At 44.4% G+C, this 17,856-nt stretch overlaps 1 protein-coding gene across 4 annotated transcripts; it reads left to right on the top strand.

The window, feature by feature from the left end:
* Positions 1-2,028: 2,028 nt before the first annotated feature.
* On the top strand, positions 2,029-11,660 carry LOC112230806 (proteinase-activated receptor 2). 4 transcript variants are annotated; one of them, XM_024397130.2, is made up of 3 exons: positions 2,074-2,321; positions 4,574-4,710; positions 9,787-11,660. In XM_024397130.2, exons 1-3 carry the CDS (start codon positions 2,246-2,248, stop codon positions 10,747-10,749), a joined length of 1,176 nt encoding a protein of 391 aa, XP_024252898.1. In that variant the 5' UTR covers positions 2,074-2,245; the 3' UTR covers positions 10,750-11,660. The 4 variants fall into 4 exon arrangements, with proteins under 4 accessions (XP_024252900.1, XP_024252898.1, XP_024252901.1 ...); XM_024397133.2 differs by having other exon boundaries at positions 2,075-2,321; positions 4,579-4,710; XM_024397132.2 differs by lacking the exon at positions 9,787-11,660 and having other exon boundaries at positions 2,029-2,321; positions 4,574-6,324.
* The last annotated feature ends 6,196 nt before the right edge of the window (positions 11,661-17,856 follow it).

Here is a 17,856-nt window from a genome sequence, read left to right on the forward strand (position 1 = left end):
TCCTTAAAATGTGGTGCACAAATCCCTGTTAGTGAGCATTTCTCCTTTGCCAAAATAATCCATCCATCTGCCAGGCGTGGCATATCAAGAAGCTGATTAAACAGCATGATCATTAAACAGGTGCACCTTGTGCTGGGGACAATAAAAGGCCACTCTAAAATGTGCCATTTTGTCACAGATGTCAGATGTTTTGAGGGAGCGTGCAATTGGCGTGCTGACTGCAGGAATGTCCACCAGAGCTATTGCCAGAGAATTTAATGTTCATTTCTCTACCATATGCCGCCTCCAACGTCATCTCACAACCACAGACCACGTGTAATCACACCAGCCCAGGATCTCCACATCCGGCTTCTTCACCTGAGGGATCGTCTGAGACCAGCCACTTGGACAGCTGATGAAACTGAGGAGTATTTCTGTCTGTAATAACGCCCTTTTTGGGGGGAAAAACTCATTCTGATTGGCTGGACCTGGCTCCCCAGTGGGTGGGCCTATGCCCTCCCAGGCCTACCCAGGCTGCACCCCTGCCCGTTCAAGTGAAATCCATAGATTAGGACCTAATGAATTTATTTAAATTGACTGATTTCCTTATATGAACCTTAACTCAGTAACATTTTTGAAATTGTTGCATGATGCATATTTTTGTTCAGTATATAGTCAGTATATAGTTCAAACAAGTACTCAGCTTGCTAATAGAACATATTTGGTTTGAATAAATTAAACGTTGCTGAATTTTAATGGTCTTAAAGACATTACAAAAAAAGCAATGGTAAATATTTATAATAAAGCATCCTTTCAGTTTAAAAAAATGTTTATTAGGAGGAAGGATTTCAAATAATGGACGCATTGCGATTTGCTGAGATATTGAGTAATACATTTTAACGCACACACACATATACACACACTCAAACATGTCGATAATTTCAGGTAGTTGACCAAATTAGTTCTACAATAAACAATACTTTTTTTTCTATTATGACCTTAAGACAAAAGGTCAGATAACATTGCTACTTCCCGTTCTCTCCTCTGTCCCCCATCACCACCAATCCTATCCATTCCATTCCTCCTTTCCACCTGAAGAAAGACAAACAGAGCAGGAGAAAAGCACCTGAGAGTCCTCAAGCAACTAGCCTTCTGCATTACATTTTATTGGCCAAACAGAGATGCTAGTGACTAAGTCAAACAAAAAGACCAAACCTTTGGAACTTCACTGAGCCCTGAGGACACTGAACCTTATCCAACACACACCCCTCTCTCTCATTCATCTCATAAACCTTTGGAACTTCCACTGAGCCCTGAGGACACTGAACCTTATCCAACACACACCCCTCTCTCTCATTCATCTCATAAACCTTTGGAACTTCCACTGAGCCCTGAGGACACTGAACCTTATCCAACACACACCCCTCTCTCTCATTCATCTCATAAACCTTTGTTATGTGTTGCAACTGGGAACATGAAGAAAATGGCAGAGGATAGTCTATTTCTTATTCTTTAACCTTGAAGAAATATTCTTGATGCACTTTTCTTTTCCACTGGAAGGTTAACCCACTATTTACTAGCCGACCTACTAATCTACTGCCGTGCTGTGCTGAGATGTAATTTTCCTTAGGCCTATGCAGGTGGTATTGAAGTTGCCCCTTCGCGCAGCTCTAGGATCAGCTTATACCAAGGTTACCTAACTAGTGGCCAGCTGGACAAATTTGGCCCACAGGTGGTTTTATTTGGCCCCCGTGTTTTCTGAGCAAAAAATAAATATTCATTGTCCGACATATTTGTTTATACAAACACCAGAAAATCAGCTCCAAGTTATTTTAATTTGGGAAATCTGTTACCAATTATTTCCACGCACAATTGAGAGACGTGGTCTTATACAAACGTCAGCAAGGTTTGAAATGATGTTTTAGTCAAATCTGTTTGGGCTTTGTTAATTTGCAGTCTACAAATTAGTTGTAATTATTTTCTAGCCCCCGACCATCCGCTCAACTTGAAGCCTTTGTGTAAAAACACAAAACTGACCTTAGATCAGTGTCTGAGGGCGAGATCCTACTAGAGCCAGTCAGAGGAGCCTGAGGAGACAGGTTTTTTTCCTCCACCTGTTATGTGAGGGCGGGATGTGGTACTTCCTCTTTAGTTCACTTTAACGTCGTGCGGGCAGAAGGAATCCACAAACAAACGCGCCGTCGCCATTCAACACTCTTCAGACATCGCAGATAGATTGCTGCTGGATCCTTTTGTGGAAGTTAACATGAGTTTTAAGCCACATTGTTTGAAACTGATATTTTTATTGGCCTGTGCCGAGCACTGTCTGTCTCAGGAAACTGGTAAGAGCTATCCCTTTCCCCTCGTCTAGTTATTGGTGTGTGTTTTTGTTCGTTGTGATATTCTTTAGTGTGTTTATGGTAAAGTATTGAATCGGATCCCCTCTCTGATTCCTAAATGAATACGTTTGTGAAATACTCCTTGTCTTAAGGTTTGTAAGAACAACGACATCGAAGGGTTTGATTAATGTAACGCATAGGCGTTTAGGGGTCTCTTGCATCTTCTGGAAGGTGATTGCATTCGTTTTGGAACCGGTGTTGTGCCGAAAATCTCCCCACCTGCCAGCACCCCTCCCCCTTAGATTTCCTTAATTTTAATCTAGGTGTGTAATATTAAACATGAAGGGAGTTTTCCTCGTAAACTCGTACATCGCCTTGGTCGGTACAATTGCCCTTATTTTAGCGACCCAAAAACGTAATACTTCCAGATGAACTGTAATGTCAATACCATTGTAAAGCACAATTTCTCCCCTTTCCAACAGAATCAATTATATGACCTAAACGCTGCCCGTTTCTGCACGATTCAAGAAGGCAATGAGCCCCGTTGGGTCTTTTTAAAAATGGCGGGTGGGGAGGCGAAACTAATGCGTGATAGTGAGAAGGAGAGATGTCCTGTGGGAAAATTGCTTTTTTCACTCGATCTGTCCAACTTAACACCTTATTGCCTTAAATGTAAATAAAACACTATAAAGAGTTTATATAATGTGTCATTACAAACCTATTTGAAGGTTTGTGTTGAATTTGAATCAGGTTTTTAGGGCGGTGCTAAAGTGATCTTAGAAGTAAACAACGGCTTTGAGAATGAGGATGCATGCAATGATGAAAAAAAATGACTAGGTATCCCTCCCTTACCCTGTCACTATCCATTTCTTGTTTTTAAAGGATGATAGAACTGCTACACCTGTAAGACAGAACTAGTTGCTTTATGCATGCTGTACGTTACGACATGACAAGATGTAACAGAGGGTCAGTTTTTTTTTTTTTAAACTTCTCTCCAATACTATAGAGCCATTACCATGTCGATCAACACTTGAATAGAAACCTAGTTCACACCCCCGATTTTGACGTCAACACAGTCGCTACAGTCCCATTAGTTTACTTTGTAGCCTCGTTTGAATGTTGCGGTTGCGCACATTTCTACGGAATGGGGTTTACCTTAAAATGTTGGAAAGCAATAAACATTTCAGAATAACTATGGCTGCATTATCCTTTCAAAAATACTAGTTGAATAAGACACGGGAGAGATGACGAATTTTGGCAAAGCGATTGATTTATAGACTAATACAAAATCAGTAGCGGATTTCAGTACAGGCGACATGGGCAGCCGCTCAGGGTGGCTTCTTGCCGTGTGCAGGGTGCCATACAAGTTGGAACAGCCATATACACTTGAAACAAATAGCCAAACTGAAAACTGCAGACAAAAATGCTTTCTGCTACTAAGATCAGTGAAATGTAGGTTAGACTGACAACAGAGTGCAAAGCAGAAATCTTAACTAGCAAGCAAATCGTAGCAATTAAGAGGGGGGGCACACAACACCGGGCAACCTCCCGGGTGTGAGCCAGGTGCCCCGCTCTGTCCATTGGCGAAGTCAGCTCCAAACAAAAGTGACTTAGGGCCTAATTAAGGAAGGGCGTAGTGACCTAATTTGTAAGATTCTGTTTCCCTACGCTTTCTCTGCCTTCCCAATGAAAACAATTTAGAAAATTCAAACATTTTATTGAATGGAGAAGAGATGTTGTATCACAGAACAATGAGATATATTTCACTGGATGTATAAATGTGACTTCTGATTGGCGTTTCCACTCACTACCAAATATGGTGATGAGCGGGGTGGCTCCTCCCTTCCCGCTTTCGCCCAATGACATGACTGGCCTTTGTCCAGTGTAAAATAAGTCCCTCATCAATTAGTATGGTCACATGGTACTTTCAAGACAACTTGGAACTTGGGGGGAAAAACGTGGCAAGGGTGAGCAGAGGCAGAGGAACGCGCCCAAAATGTCATCCCACATTCTAATGACAGAATTTTGACAGTCAAGATTTAAGAGAAAATGACCACCTGGAGTCTTATTAGTTGACTTCATATAATTTGTCTTTATGTTGGCTCTGTATAATTTTAAGTAATAGTTGAAGCATGAACCTGACAGATAATTAAATCACATGTCTATTGTATTCAAATGGCATACTTTTTAACCCCATTGTCAGAATTCCTTAATAGCCCTGTTCCTACTCGCCTTGTTCCTCTTCTCATTCTCAGAGCAGATTGATGCTGATGTTATAAACCGAGGCTTCACGGGGACCGAGTCACCGGAAGGAGTGTGGGTCTCCCAGACGGCCCACATGGTCCTGGACAGTCGTCTGACCACGGTGTTCCTCCCCATCGTCTACATCGTGGTGTTTGCTGTGGGGCTCCCCACCAACGCCATGGCCATCTGGGTCTTCCTGTTCAGGACCAAGAAGAAGCACCCTGCCGCCATCTACATGGCCAACCTGGCTCTGTCCGACCTGCTCTTTGTCATCTGGACTCCCCTGAAGATCGCCTACCACTTCAATGGCAACGACTGGATCTATGGTGAGGGGTTGTGTAAAGTCCTGGTGGGCTTCTTCTACGGGAACATGTACTGCTCCATCCTCTTCATCACCTGTCTGAGTGTCCAGCGCTACTGGGCCATCGTTAAACCACTCTCCCAGAATAGGAGAAACAACGAGGTAGCCATCGGCGTCTCTGTCGCAGTCTGGGTGGGGGTCTGGCTGATGACCACCCCTCTCTACCTCTATGACCAGACGGTCATAGTGACCAACCTCAACATCATCACATGCCACGACGTCACCCGACCCAGCCAGAATAGCATGGCCGCAGGCTACTTCCTGACCATGGGAATCCTGGGATTTGTAGTTCCCACCGTGGTGTGCGTGGTGGCCTACATTCTGATGCTCAAGTCCCTGAGGAACTCCATGACAGATGCCAGCATCACTAAGAATCGACGCAAGGCGGTGGTGCTAATCATCACCGTGTTGGTCATGTTCCTGGTCTGTTTCACCCCCAGTAACATCATGCTGCTGGTGCACTACTCCCTCCTGCTGGCCGGAGGCGTGAACAACGGATACGGCTTCTACATCTCTACCCTGTGTCTGGCCGCCCTCAACAGCTGCCTGGATCCATTCATTTACTACTTCATCTCCGAGGAGTTCAGGCAGCATGTGAAAAACACACTGAGATGCCGCAGTGAGAGGACGGTGGAGAGAATGAGGGTCTCGTTCAACGCTCTGAAGTACTCCAAAAAGAGTAGCACCTACACTTCCGACTCTGGGAAAACACAGAGCAGCTCCTGTTAAGGGGGGGTTTGTCATGTGGAGATAGTTGGCTGTACTGATGTTTTTCAAAGAACTGGATGGGTGAAAGGGAATACCGGGTTGGTGTCGATTTACCATGTTTCTTTCACCTGACATCTGTTGTCATCAGTATCAATGGAGACGAAGCCATTTTAAATGGAGATGCAACCCCAGACTACTTCATATATTATGTGCTTATTACATTGCCTTCTCTCTCATACATTTTTTTAGGGTTTTGTGCAGATTTTGTTGGTTTTATGTAGAGGACAAAATTGCTAAGTGTGAAGTGGCATTGTTTTTATTCTGTGTTTCTGATCCATTCCCCACATTTAAATAGTCTGATGTCCATTAAGTTTGTTCCAGCACAGCAGCTCTCTGAAACTGTAGACTTAGTTCTCAGTGCCCTATAGCACTGACCCTTCACTTATGGTAATGTGCACTGTTCTTTATTAAATGAGCCATACTTGACCTAAATCATGAATCGATGATCTTTGTAGCACCTGTGCATCCTTGTAAATGCACATCTGATTGACTCAGGTGACATGTATAAATTGTTTTATTTATTGTTCTTTAAAAATATATAGTGTGTTTTCTTTCTCTGCATGTTGCGATGAAGTATGTCATGTCTTTATTCTTTATAACAAAATTAAATTCTATGGCCTTGGTTTTCAGTCAGCCGAGTGGCATTTAGCATTGGTTCCTTCTGTGGTGAGATTGCTTGCATGAACAAATAGAAAGGGGAAGTCCTGATCATTATCTTGAATGCACAGCATAGCTGCGAGAAGTGGGATGGATTTGGGGGGGGGGGGCTCTATTGGTCTGTTTAATAAAGGACTTAAAGGTCCAGTGCATTTTTTTTGTATGATTTTTCATGTTTTGCTGCAGAACCCTCTTACCCCTACATCCTGCGGCTATGATGCACGGTATAGTTTTGTCTGTGACTTTAGCCTACACCCTGAGATATGTTGCAGAAATGGCACTCTTCAACTTGGTTGACTCATCCTAGTTAATCAGAGTAAAGAAATGGTGGAATGGGTTTACTTCAATGTGGAAAAATTACACATCTAAAAAGAATTGCCTCAAGTGTCATAGTCCAGGCATACATGAAATGGTGAATACTTTGTTTATGCAGCAATGCCCAAGAGAACCAATACCAGATCAGCATAGTTCTGATTTATATAGAAATGGGTAAGGGAGACCAGGGATGGTTGTGACCCTTCACCGTTTCTCAGCGATCGTTTATGGTAGTGTATTCAGAACTCGATACAAACAACCTACATCTGTCCTTTACAAATTGTTGTGGTCATATATGTAAATCAAACGGCAAATGCATGGTGTCTTAAATACAAGGAGTGAAGTGTTACAATTCACCCCATGGTCTGGTTTAGTTGTAACAGAATTAAAAAGTGCATATGACATGCAACTAATTATTGAATGATTTTGAGGCCAGGAGAGCAATGTTGCCAAGTTTACCTTTTGTTTGGCAGAAATAATACGGATTATTTCACTCTCCTAAATGGTTCTCAACCAAACAGACTAAACTAAACACCTGAACCTGTGTGTTTGTGTGCGTGGCTGTGTGACAATGTTGGACATGTTCACTAAATCAAGAGTCACAGTTGTGACAGTGGTATGTATGGCTGTCCTGGGGTACAGGCTTGGTGGGCCCATCAGTTGTGACAGTGGTATGTATGGCTGTCCTGGGGTACAGGCTTGGTGGGCCCATCAGTTGTGACAGTGGTATGTATGGCTGTCCTGGGGTACAGGCTTGGTGGGCCCATCAGTTGTGACAGTGGTATGTATGGCTGTCCTGGGGTACAGGCTTGGTGGGCCCATCAGTTGTGACAGTGGTATGTATGGCTGTCCTGGGGTACAGGCTTGGTGGGTCCATCAGTTGTGACAGTGGTATGTATGGCTGTCCTGGGGTACAGGCTTGGTGGGCCCATCAGTTGTGACAGTGGTATGTATGGCTGTCCTGGGGTACAGGCTTGGTGGGCCCATCAGTTGTGACAGTGGTATGTATGGCTGTCCTGGGGTACAGGCTTGGTGGGCCCATCAGTTATGACAGTGGTATGTATGGCCGTCCTGGGGTACAGGCTTGGTGTGCCCATAATTAGATTTCCCAGCAACACCCAGACCTCGTTGGACTCGTGCACACAATGCAGAAGTGATCTTCATTGGAAGAATCTGAATTTTCTGGTTCAATCTGCTTTGTTTTGGCTTTTTTCTTAGGCAGGACAGTTTTTTTATGTGTTTCAGTGTGGTTTGTCTTGGCTTGCTTCTTTCCAGCAGTTGTTTTAGGCAAGCGCCTTCTGAGCGCTTGACCTTTTTATGCTCTTCTTCCAGTGCCTGCTTGACGGGTGTATCCATCAAAAATCAGTTTTTCTCCTGCAATTTTCTTGGTCCCTGCTTTTGAGAAGGGGTGTAGATCAACTGGGTTGAATTCAAAAGAGTAATCTTTGCAGAATCTGTACAGCGTCACGTAACATATGCGCTATAATTTTGCAACTGACCTGATTGGCTTCCCCCCCCCGCTCTGCTTTTGACGCTTTGTCCAGTGTGGAGAGGTCTGTCTTCTTTTCCGTTATCCAGGAATGCTGAAAGTAAAAGAAAACGTGCCAAAAACATTCCGTTTTCTCACAAGTTGTTACAACTGACCCCTGACCCTTGCAGCCATTAGATAGCTTAACTTTTTTTAGCTAAATGTTAACTTTAGCATTGCTAATTTGAATCAAATATCTCTACACCGACTGGTTATAAACCTGATATAAGTTTAGTTTAACAGAACTACAAAGCAGTTTATATGCCATCACGAAAACACGTTTACCTCGAAATCAGATTTCTGTCAATATAATCTGCAGTTTATCACGGAGACTTACTTTTTTCACATGAGGCTTCAATACTAAACTGAGCATGTGAACAGTATGATTCTACCTCGCTCCCGATTGGAGTAATTGCAAGTGTTACAACCATCCCCGGTCTCCCCTATACATCCCTATTAGATTTACATTGAATAGACTGCGATTAGTCTGCGATCCTTAGATATGACCAAACAGGTAAGAGTCGTGTAAAGTATCGCTCTACTCAGCTACGTGATTACCTTCCCTGTTTAGACTCGAGATGTTGTAAACGCCAAAGGAAACTACTTGTATGCTTAGTGAAGGACTATAGATTTGTAAGCAGCATACAAATATGGCGTTTCATACATTGTAATCTTTCCTATTGGTTTACTGATTCCTAATAAAAGCACTACGCTCGAGGCAGGTGGAAACTCACAGACACTCGAAACCATGTGACGTGCGTGCAGAGAGAGGGCGCACGGTGTTTGATTCCGTCAGTCTCTGGTGGTTATTAGGGTGTGTCCTGTTTAGGGCAGAGAGAGAGAGAGCGCGAAAGAAAGGTATATTGGACATCGAAGTGAAGTTAACAACCAGTTCGATCGCGGTAGGACTAGATACACAGACCATTCATTCTGTACAAAGTTCACGGAGAATGGCCTCCTCTCGAATACTTTCCTGTTTATTGTTGCTCGGTTGCGCGTGTGCAACAAATCCGTTTCAAGGTAAGATTTACCTTTTGTAAAGTATCTATCTCGTGTCTTTTTCAGTAGACCTGTAAAAACCTTGTGTTTAACTTAGCGTACTCGTCGGTTCCAACCTGTGGTTACCCTGAAAAAGGAGGTTATCATCAGTTCTTTATTCAAATGTTTTCTCGTGTGCCAGGAATCTGTATTGTTTGTTTTTGACCCATTTAGTATGGTTCGCCTAGAGATGGAACGACCCTATATATTTGAGATCTTAAGAAGACTGCGAAAATCGACTTATTACCTTAATCATGTTTGACCTTTTTTAAGTACTTGTTTTTTTTTGTGACAATATAGAATCTCTGTCATTCAAATCATTGCGTAACTTAATGACGTATTGTATGTTGGGGCTCACCCCTTCACCAAAACCGTTCAACATTATAGGTCTTTGTCAAGTGATGTTTCTCTCCTGTGCTTCATCAAAAGGTAAAGAACGAGGGTTCATCGGGTTGGTTGACCCTCAGGATGCCGACCGTGTTACAGTGTCCAAGGCGACCGCAGACACGCTACGGAGCAGTCTGACCACGGTGTTCCTCCCCATCGTCTACATAGTGGTGTTTGCTGTGGGGCTCCCCACCAACGCCATGGCCATCTGGGTCTTCCTGTTCAGGACCAAGAAGAAGCACCCTTCCGCCATCTACATGGCCAACCTGGCTCTGTCCGACCTGCTCTTTGTCATCTGGACTCCCCTGAAGATCGCCTACCACCTCAACGGCAACGACTGGATCTATGGAGAGGGGTTGTGTAAAGTCCTGGTGGGCTTCTTCTACGGGAACATGTACTGCTCCATCCTCTTCATCACCTGTCTGAGTGTGCAACGCTACTGGGGTGTGGCCCATCCTCTATCTCAGCAGAGGAAGAACAACAAAGTGGCGGTCGCTGTCTCCGTCTCTATCTGGGCCTTCATCTGGCTCACCACCACCCCTCTGTACCTGTACAACCACACGGCCAAGCTCAAGGACCCGAACATCACCACCTGCCATGACGTCAACATCATCCATGATCTGGAGGACCCCTTCCCTGACGTAGCGCTCCCCTACTTCTACTTCGTCCTCATGGCCGGCATCGTGTTCCTGGTCCCCTCGCTGGTCATCATCCTGGCCTACATCCTCCTCCTGAGTGCTCTCGGGAACGCCATGACGGACGGGAGCGCCGGGAAGAACCGCCGGAAAGCCGTGGTGCTGATCGTGACCGTGCTGGTCACCTTCCTGGTGTGTTTCATCCCCAGTAACATCATGCTGGTCGTCCACTACTCCCTCCTCAAAGACGGGGTGGTCAACAACGGCTACGGCTTCTACATCACCACTCTGTGTCTGGCCAGCCTCAACTGCTGTCTGGATCCCTTTATCTACTACTTTGTGTCGGAGGACTTCAGGGACCATGTGAAGAACACACTGCTGTGTAGGAGCAGCAGGACGGTGGAGAGGATGAGGGTCTCCTTCAGCTCCATGAAGTACTCCAGGAAGAGCAAGGCCTACGTGTCTGAGTCTGGGAACACGCAGAGCAGTACCTGCTAGTAATGGATGACTTGGGACAGACACTGGCAGAGGGTCGTTGAAAAGACGATTCCTCTCTTGTATGAATATGGACTGTGATGCACTGGAACTGACTGTACGCGCCTTGTAAAAATGTAGAGACCTAAAAAGGGTCTCCTGTAACTGTTGTGAAATAGAATTATTTACAAGAAAGGGATCATGATGGTGTGTTATTGACAGACGCACAACCTGACTTCTCACAGGACCAGGACATGGAGTCCAGAAGAGGAGAAAATGGGTCTCGGCACAGTAAGCGAACCACCCAAAAGAGGAACTATATTACTTATCTGTCTGACAGTGTGTCCGAAGGAGTTTTAGTAAGTTTTAAGTTAGGACTTTGGCCAACGCTGAGTCACCTTACACAGACTACTAGTGAAAATGGCTGAATATATGCATATATAGCCTGGACTTGTTACTCCTTTTGTGATTTTCATATGAATGACGTTAGAGGGCAAATGTGAAAGATGTAAATATCTAGTTAGATATTGTCTTAATGTGACGATGAAGAGGTCAAACACCGATGCATATCGGACATGTTATTGCCTAGCACATGGGGAACAACATGTCTGATGAAATCCCCAGTGAGAGACTTTTACATTGTACAGTTAAATGTCATGCAGTTAGGTGTAAAGTATTGAGTACTATGGTGATAAGTTACCCATATTTTAGAGGGGCAGTGGTGGAGCCAAACTGGCTTTAAGTCTATAATCTACATGTGTTCTATGCCTTTTATACCGTGTATTTGCCTCAGTCAGATCATGTAGGCCAGACATATTAACACTGTGCATTTTTACTTTTGTGCCATTGTTTTAAGCCATTCAAAGTTGTTGTTTTTTTAAAGTTTGTTTTGTTTCTTAAATAAACGTATGACCTACAATAAACTTATGGTGTTAGCTGGTTTCTATAGTTATTGTTCTTTCAATGTGTAACTTTGCCTCTGTTGCGTAATCCTTACCACATTCCATTGCCCTGGTGCTCATGAAAGTAGGTAGACTGACTCACTCCTCTCACATGGTGGAAAATGGCATTACAACGAGTCATTGTCTGTGATTCTGGTCTTCATTCACAGGTTGGAATTTGTGAAATGTGTCATGGTGACTTTGTCTGACTATTTGAGGACAGATGTTTCTGTGGACCAGTTAACAGGATTTTTCAGGTTCTCATCTATTACAAAGACTTTCTGTCTCAGTCATTGAGGTTGTCTAGGCTGGGGAGGGTTTCAGAGCGAGATGGGACATGCTTCCATGGTGTCAGTGATTTTCCCCACAGATAACTGGTCTTGAGGAGCCTCTTGAGAGCAGGCAGGAACAACCTCTGATTACTGGTTCGCTGCGATACACTCCTCACTTCCCCTTAATAGGTAGATATATTTTCTGAGTGTTGGAGAGAGGAGTATTTTGATGGATATTTCAATATAGAGTAAGCTTTGCAACGTTGCACTGTGGAAACAGGTCTTGCACTGTAGAGTTTGCGTAAAACTAAATGTAGTCTACTGGAAAATATAAGGAGCGAGGGAGATGACCATGTTCAGCCCACCCAGTTCACTCCCTAGCTCTGTGTTTATACAGACACCCTAATCTGTCCTGGTACAACTAGACACTACAATATACACTCTTCATAGCTTAAATTCTTTAGGGATCTGTGTGTCAGAATGCTGCGTGATATTGCGGACTACGAGGAGCAGAAGGTACAGAAGGGATGTTTCTGCAGGGATGACCGGAGACAGCCAATTGGCACTTGCCCCACGAGCATGCTGGAATGGTGAACACCAGCCCAGCCGTAATCCTAAAGGGCCGCTAGTGTGGCGATCAACCAACTCCCTCACATCTGACTCCAGTGACCAATCCGGAGCGTCTTGTCTTGTCCACCCTCTCATCCTGCATCTCCGAAGGAAATGCAGGGGAGGACTACGTAGGAAGACGGCAACACCCGAAGTCCCCGCAACATACGCGGAGCAAGAATCGGTAATTAACTTGTCCACTGCCACATGTGCATCTGCCCTAGGTAAGGGACTATCATTTGTCTGAACATCACAGGCCAATGACTTTGATACAGTTGTAGACGTTTAAAAGTTTTCCCACCATTTTTGAGATTGGCCTAGTTTTTTTTGTAATGGGGTTTCTCCCTATGCACCTGCCAATGTTAATCCATTGCACTATAAAGAGACCCACTTTAAGAGGAAAAGCAGATTTTTACCAAAAAGAACAAAGTATTCTACAATATGTCCAAAGCAGAGAAAGAATCTCTTGTGGAACTCATAAATGACTCCAGTATCATTATCAAACCTGCTGATGAAGGAGGTGCGGTGGGGATACAAAATGCAGCAGACCATGAAAAGGTAATTCTGAGACAACTCCGTGATGATGAATTTGACTAAAGACTCTCTAAGGACCCTACTAATCAATTCAAGTCTCTGATCCATGGTAAATTGTCTGCATTATTTTTGAATGAAGTGGAAACGACAAAGACCGAATATGAAAGTTGACTGCCCAACCACACCTGTCATATACGCTCTCTCCAAAATTCACAACAGCATTATTACCACCTATACCAGGCAGGCCCATTGTGAGTAGTAACGGATCTCTGACAGACAATATCTCTACCTTTTGTAGACCATCTTGTGAAACCCTGGGGCCATCTCCCTCCCCACGTATACTAGACTTGATTTGATGCATCTTTTCAAATCTGTGGACCGTATAGCTGAAAATTCTATTCTGTGTACTTTTGATGTTACCGGTCTATATACTAACATCGCCCACCAGGGCGGCCTAGAGGCCCTCATGTTCTACCTCATTGAACGGCCGCCTAATGCTCTTCCCAGCACCAACTGTATTGTGGACTTGGCTGAACTGGTACTAACCTCCAACTAGTTTTTCTTCAGAGGAGACTTCTTCCTCCAGACGAAAGGGACAGCGATGGGGAGCACTATGGCTCCTAATTATGCTAACCTATATCTAGGAATTTTTGAAAAACAGGCCGTGCTGAATCTAGACCTTAACCCTTTTCTCTCCGATATTCTCCTAATTCTGAGATATTTGGATGCCATTTTCGTGATCTATACAGGGACCCAGGGAGAACTTTTGGAATTCCATGCCTATCTAAACACTAGGAATGAACACCTTCGTTTCACCATTAACTATGACCTATCACAAAACAGTTGTCTTGACGTGATGGTTATGGAGGATAAAACCTCCCTCTCTTCCAGATCTCTATCGGAAACCTACGGACAGGAATAGCTTTCATCCACGTCCACTTATTAAAAGTTTCTAAGTCAATTCAGTCGCATCAGAAGAATATGCAGCTCTGATGCTTCTTACCAACATAGCTTCAATCAGCTAGGAAGATGTCGGCATCGAGTAATTGTCTCTGGTCTCACAACTCAATCGCTGGTTGAAAACTGTTTTCTGCCCCTCCCAAAAGATAGAATTTGTAGATAATTGGCCCTCCTTCTGGGACTCACCCACAAACAGGACCAAGCCTGATCTGCTGAGGAGTGACGGACTCCATCCTAGCTGGAGGGGTGCTCTCATCTTATCTACCAACATAGGGCTCTAACTCCTCTAGCTACACAATGAAATAGGGTGCAGGCCAGACAGCAGGCTGTTAGCCAGCCTGCCAGCATAGTGGAGTCTGCCATTAGCACAGCCAGTGTAGTCAGCTCAGCTATCCCCATTGGGACCGTGTCTGTGCCTCGATCTAGGTTGGGCAAAACTAAACATGGCAGTGTTCGCCTTAGCAATCTCACTGGAATAAAGACCTCCTCCGTTCCTGTCATTATTGAAAGAGATCATAATACCTCACATCTCAAAATAGGGCTACTTAATGTTAGATCCCTTACGTCAAAGGCAATTATAGTCAATGAACTAATCACTGATCATAATCTTGATGTTATTGGCCTGACGGAAACATGGCTTAAGCCTGATGAATTTACTGTGTTAAATGAGGCCTCACCTAATGGTTACACTAGTGACCATATCCCCCGTGCATCCCGCAAAGGCGTAGGTGCTGCTAACATTTACGATAGCATATTTCAATTTAAAATAAAACAAATAACGTTTTCATCTTTTGAGCTTCTAGTCATGAAATCTATGCATTCTACTCAATCACTTTTTATAGCTACTGTTTACAGGCCTCCTGGGCCATATACAGCGTTCCTCATTGAGTTCCCTGAATTCCGATCGGACCTTGTAGTCATAGCAGATAATATTCAAATTTTTGGTGACTTTAATATTCACATGGAAAATTCCACAGACCCACTCCAAAAGGCTTTCGGAGCCATCATCGACTCAGTGGGTTTTGTCCAACATGTCTCTGGACCTACTCACTGTCACACTCATACTGGGGGAGGCAGGGTAGCCTAGTGGTTAGAGCGTTGGACTAGTAACCGAAAGGTTGCAAGTTCCAATCCCCGAGCTGACAAGGTACAAATCTGTCGTTCTGCCCCTGAACAGGCAGTTAACCCACTGTTCCTAGGCCGTCATTGAAAATAAGAATTTGTTCTTAACTGACTTGCCTAGTAAAATAAAGGTAAAATTAAATACTCTGGACCTAGTTTTGTCCCATGGAATAAATGTTGTGGATCTTAATGTTTTTCCTCATACCACCATTTTATTACGTTTTTAATTGCAACAAATAATCTGCTCAGACCCCAACCAAGGAGCATCAAAAGTCGTGCTATAAATTCACAGACAACGCAAAGATTCCTTGATGCCCTTCCAGACTCCCTCTGCCTACCCAAGGATGTCAGAAGACAAAAATCAGTTAACCACCTGACTGAGGAACTCAATTTAACCTTGCGCAATACCCTAGATGCAGTTGCACCCCTAAAAACGAAAAACGTTTCTCGTAAGAAACTAGCTCCCTGGTATACAGAAAATACCCGAGCTCTGAAAATTCCAGAAAATTGGAACGGAAATGGCGCCACACCAAACTGGAAGTCTTCCGACTAGCTTGGAAAGACAGTACCGTGCAGTATCGAAGATCCCTTACTGCTGCTCGATCATCCTATTTTTCCAACTTAATTGAGGAAAATAAGAACAATCCAAAATGTATTTTTGATACTGTCGCAAAGCTAACTAAAAAGCAGCATTCCCCAAGTGAGGATGGCTTTCACTTCAGCAGTAATAAATTAATGATATTCGTTGAGGAAAAGATCATGATTATTAGAAAGCAAATTACAGACTCCTCTTTAAATCTGCGTATTCCTTCAATGCTCAGTTGTCACAACTCTGCCAGGACCCTTTTTCTCCCCAATTTCGTGGTATCAGAATTGTTAGTAGCTGCTATCTTGTCTCATCGCTACAACTCCCATACGGGCTCGGGAGAGACAAAGGTTGAAAGTCATGCATCCTCCAATACACAACCCAACCAAGCTAAACTGCTTCTTAATCTTAACACAGCACGCATCCAACCCAGAAGCCAGCCGCACCAATGTGTTGGAGGAAACACTGTGCACCTGGCAACCTTGGTTAGCGTGCATTGCGCCCGGCCCGCCACAGGAGTCACTGGTGCGTGATGAGACAAGGATATCCCTACCAGCCAAACCCTCCCTGATGATGCTGCTAGGCCAATTGTGCGTCGCCCCACGGACAGGGCACGAACCCAGTGTCTCTGGTGGCACAGCAGTACAGCGCCCTTAACCACTGTGCTACCCGGGAGGCCCTAAACTTTCTACTTTTAAACTCGGACAAAACAGAGATGCTTGTTCTAGGTCCCAAGAAACAAAGAGATCTTCTGTTGAATCTGACAATTAATCGTAATGGTTGTACAGTCGTCTCAAATAAAACTGTGAAGGACCTCGGCGTTACTCTGGACCCTGATCTCTTTTTTGACGAACATATCAAGACTGTTTCAAGGACAGCTTTTTTTCATCTACGTAACATTTCAAAAATCATTAACTTTCTGTCCAAAAATTATGCAGAAAAATTAATCCATGCTTTTGTTACTTCTAGGTTAGACTACTGCAATGCTCTACTTCCGGCTACCCGGATAAAGAACTAACTAGAATCCTGACTAGAACCAAACAATTTGATCATATTACTTCAGTGCTAGCCTCCCTACACTGGCTTCCTGTCAATGCAAGGGCTGATTTCAAGGTTTTTACTGCTAACCTACAAAGCATTACATGGGATTGCTCCTACCTATCTCTCTGATTTGGTCCTGCCGTACATACCTACACGTACGCTACGGTCACAAGACGCAGGCCTCCTAATTGTCCCTAGAATTTCTAAGCAAACAGCTGGAGTCAGGGGTTTCTCCTATAGAGCTCCATTTTTATGGAATGGTCTGCCTACCCATGTAGAGACGCAAACTCGGTCTCAACGTTTAAGTCTTAACTGAAGACTCATCTCTTCAGTGGGTCATATGATTCAGTGTAGCATGGCCCAGGAGTGTGAAGGTGAACGGAAAGGCTCTGGAGCAACTAACCGCCCTTGCTGTCTCTGCCTGGCCGGTGTTTCCCCTCTTGCCACTGTGATTCTCTGCCTCTAACCCTATTACAGGGTCTGAGTCACTGGCTTACTGGTGCTCTTTCATGTTGTCCCTAGGAGGGGTGCGTCACTTGAGTGGGTTGAGTCACTAATGTGATCTTCCTGTCTGGGTTGGCGCCCCCCCTTGGGTTGTGCCGTGGCGGAGATCTTTGTGGGCTATACTCGGCCTTGTCTCAGGATGGTAAGTTGATGGTTGAATATATCCCTCTAGTGGTGTGGGGGCTGTGCGTTGGCAAAGTGGGTGGGGTTATATCCTTCCTGTTTGGCCCTGTCCGGGGGTATCATCGGATGGGGCCACAGTGTCTCCTGACCCCTCCTGTCTCAGCCTCAAGTATTTATGCTGGAGTAGTTTGTGACGGTGGGCTAGGATCAGTTTGCTAAATCTGGAGTACTTCTCCTGTCTTATCCGGTGTCCTGTGTGAATTTAAGTATGCTCTCCTTAATTCTCTCCTTCTCTCTTTCTTTCTCTCTCTCGGAGGACCTGAGCCCTAGGACCATGCCTCAGGACTACCTGGCATGATGACTCCTTGCTGTCCCCAGTCCACCTGGCCGTGCTGCTTCTCCAGTTTCAACTGTTCTGCCTGCAGATATGGAATCCTGG

Source organism: Oncorhynchus tshawytscha, linkage group LG33 (assembly GCF_018296145.1).
Source record: "Oncorhynchus tshawytscha isolate Ot180627B linkage group LG33, Otsh_v2.0, whole genome shotgun sequence".
In the NCBI taxonomy this organism is placed as follows: domain Eukaryota; kingdom Metazoa; phylum Chordata; class Actinopteri; order Salmoniformes; family Salmonidae; genus Oncorhynchus; species Oncorhynchus tshawytscha.

Excerpts from the sequence above, each read along its gene's own strand:
- LOC112230806 (XM_024397130.2), top strand. The coding sequence starts at position 2,246 with ATGAGTTTTAAGCCACATTGTTTGAAACTGATATTTTTATTGGCCTGT. Across the intron at positions 2,322-4,573 it reads CTGTCTGTCTCAGGAAACTG|AGCAGATTGATGCTGATGTT; the intron begins GTAAGAGCTATC and ends TCTCATTCTCAG. Across the intron at positions 4,711-9,786 it reads TCCCCATCGTCTACATCGTG|GTGTTTGCTGTGGGGCTCCC; the intron begins GTGTTTGCTGTG and ends GTCTACATAGTG.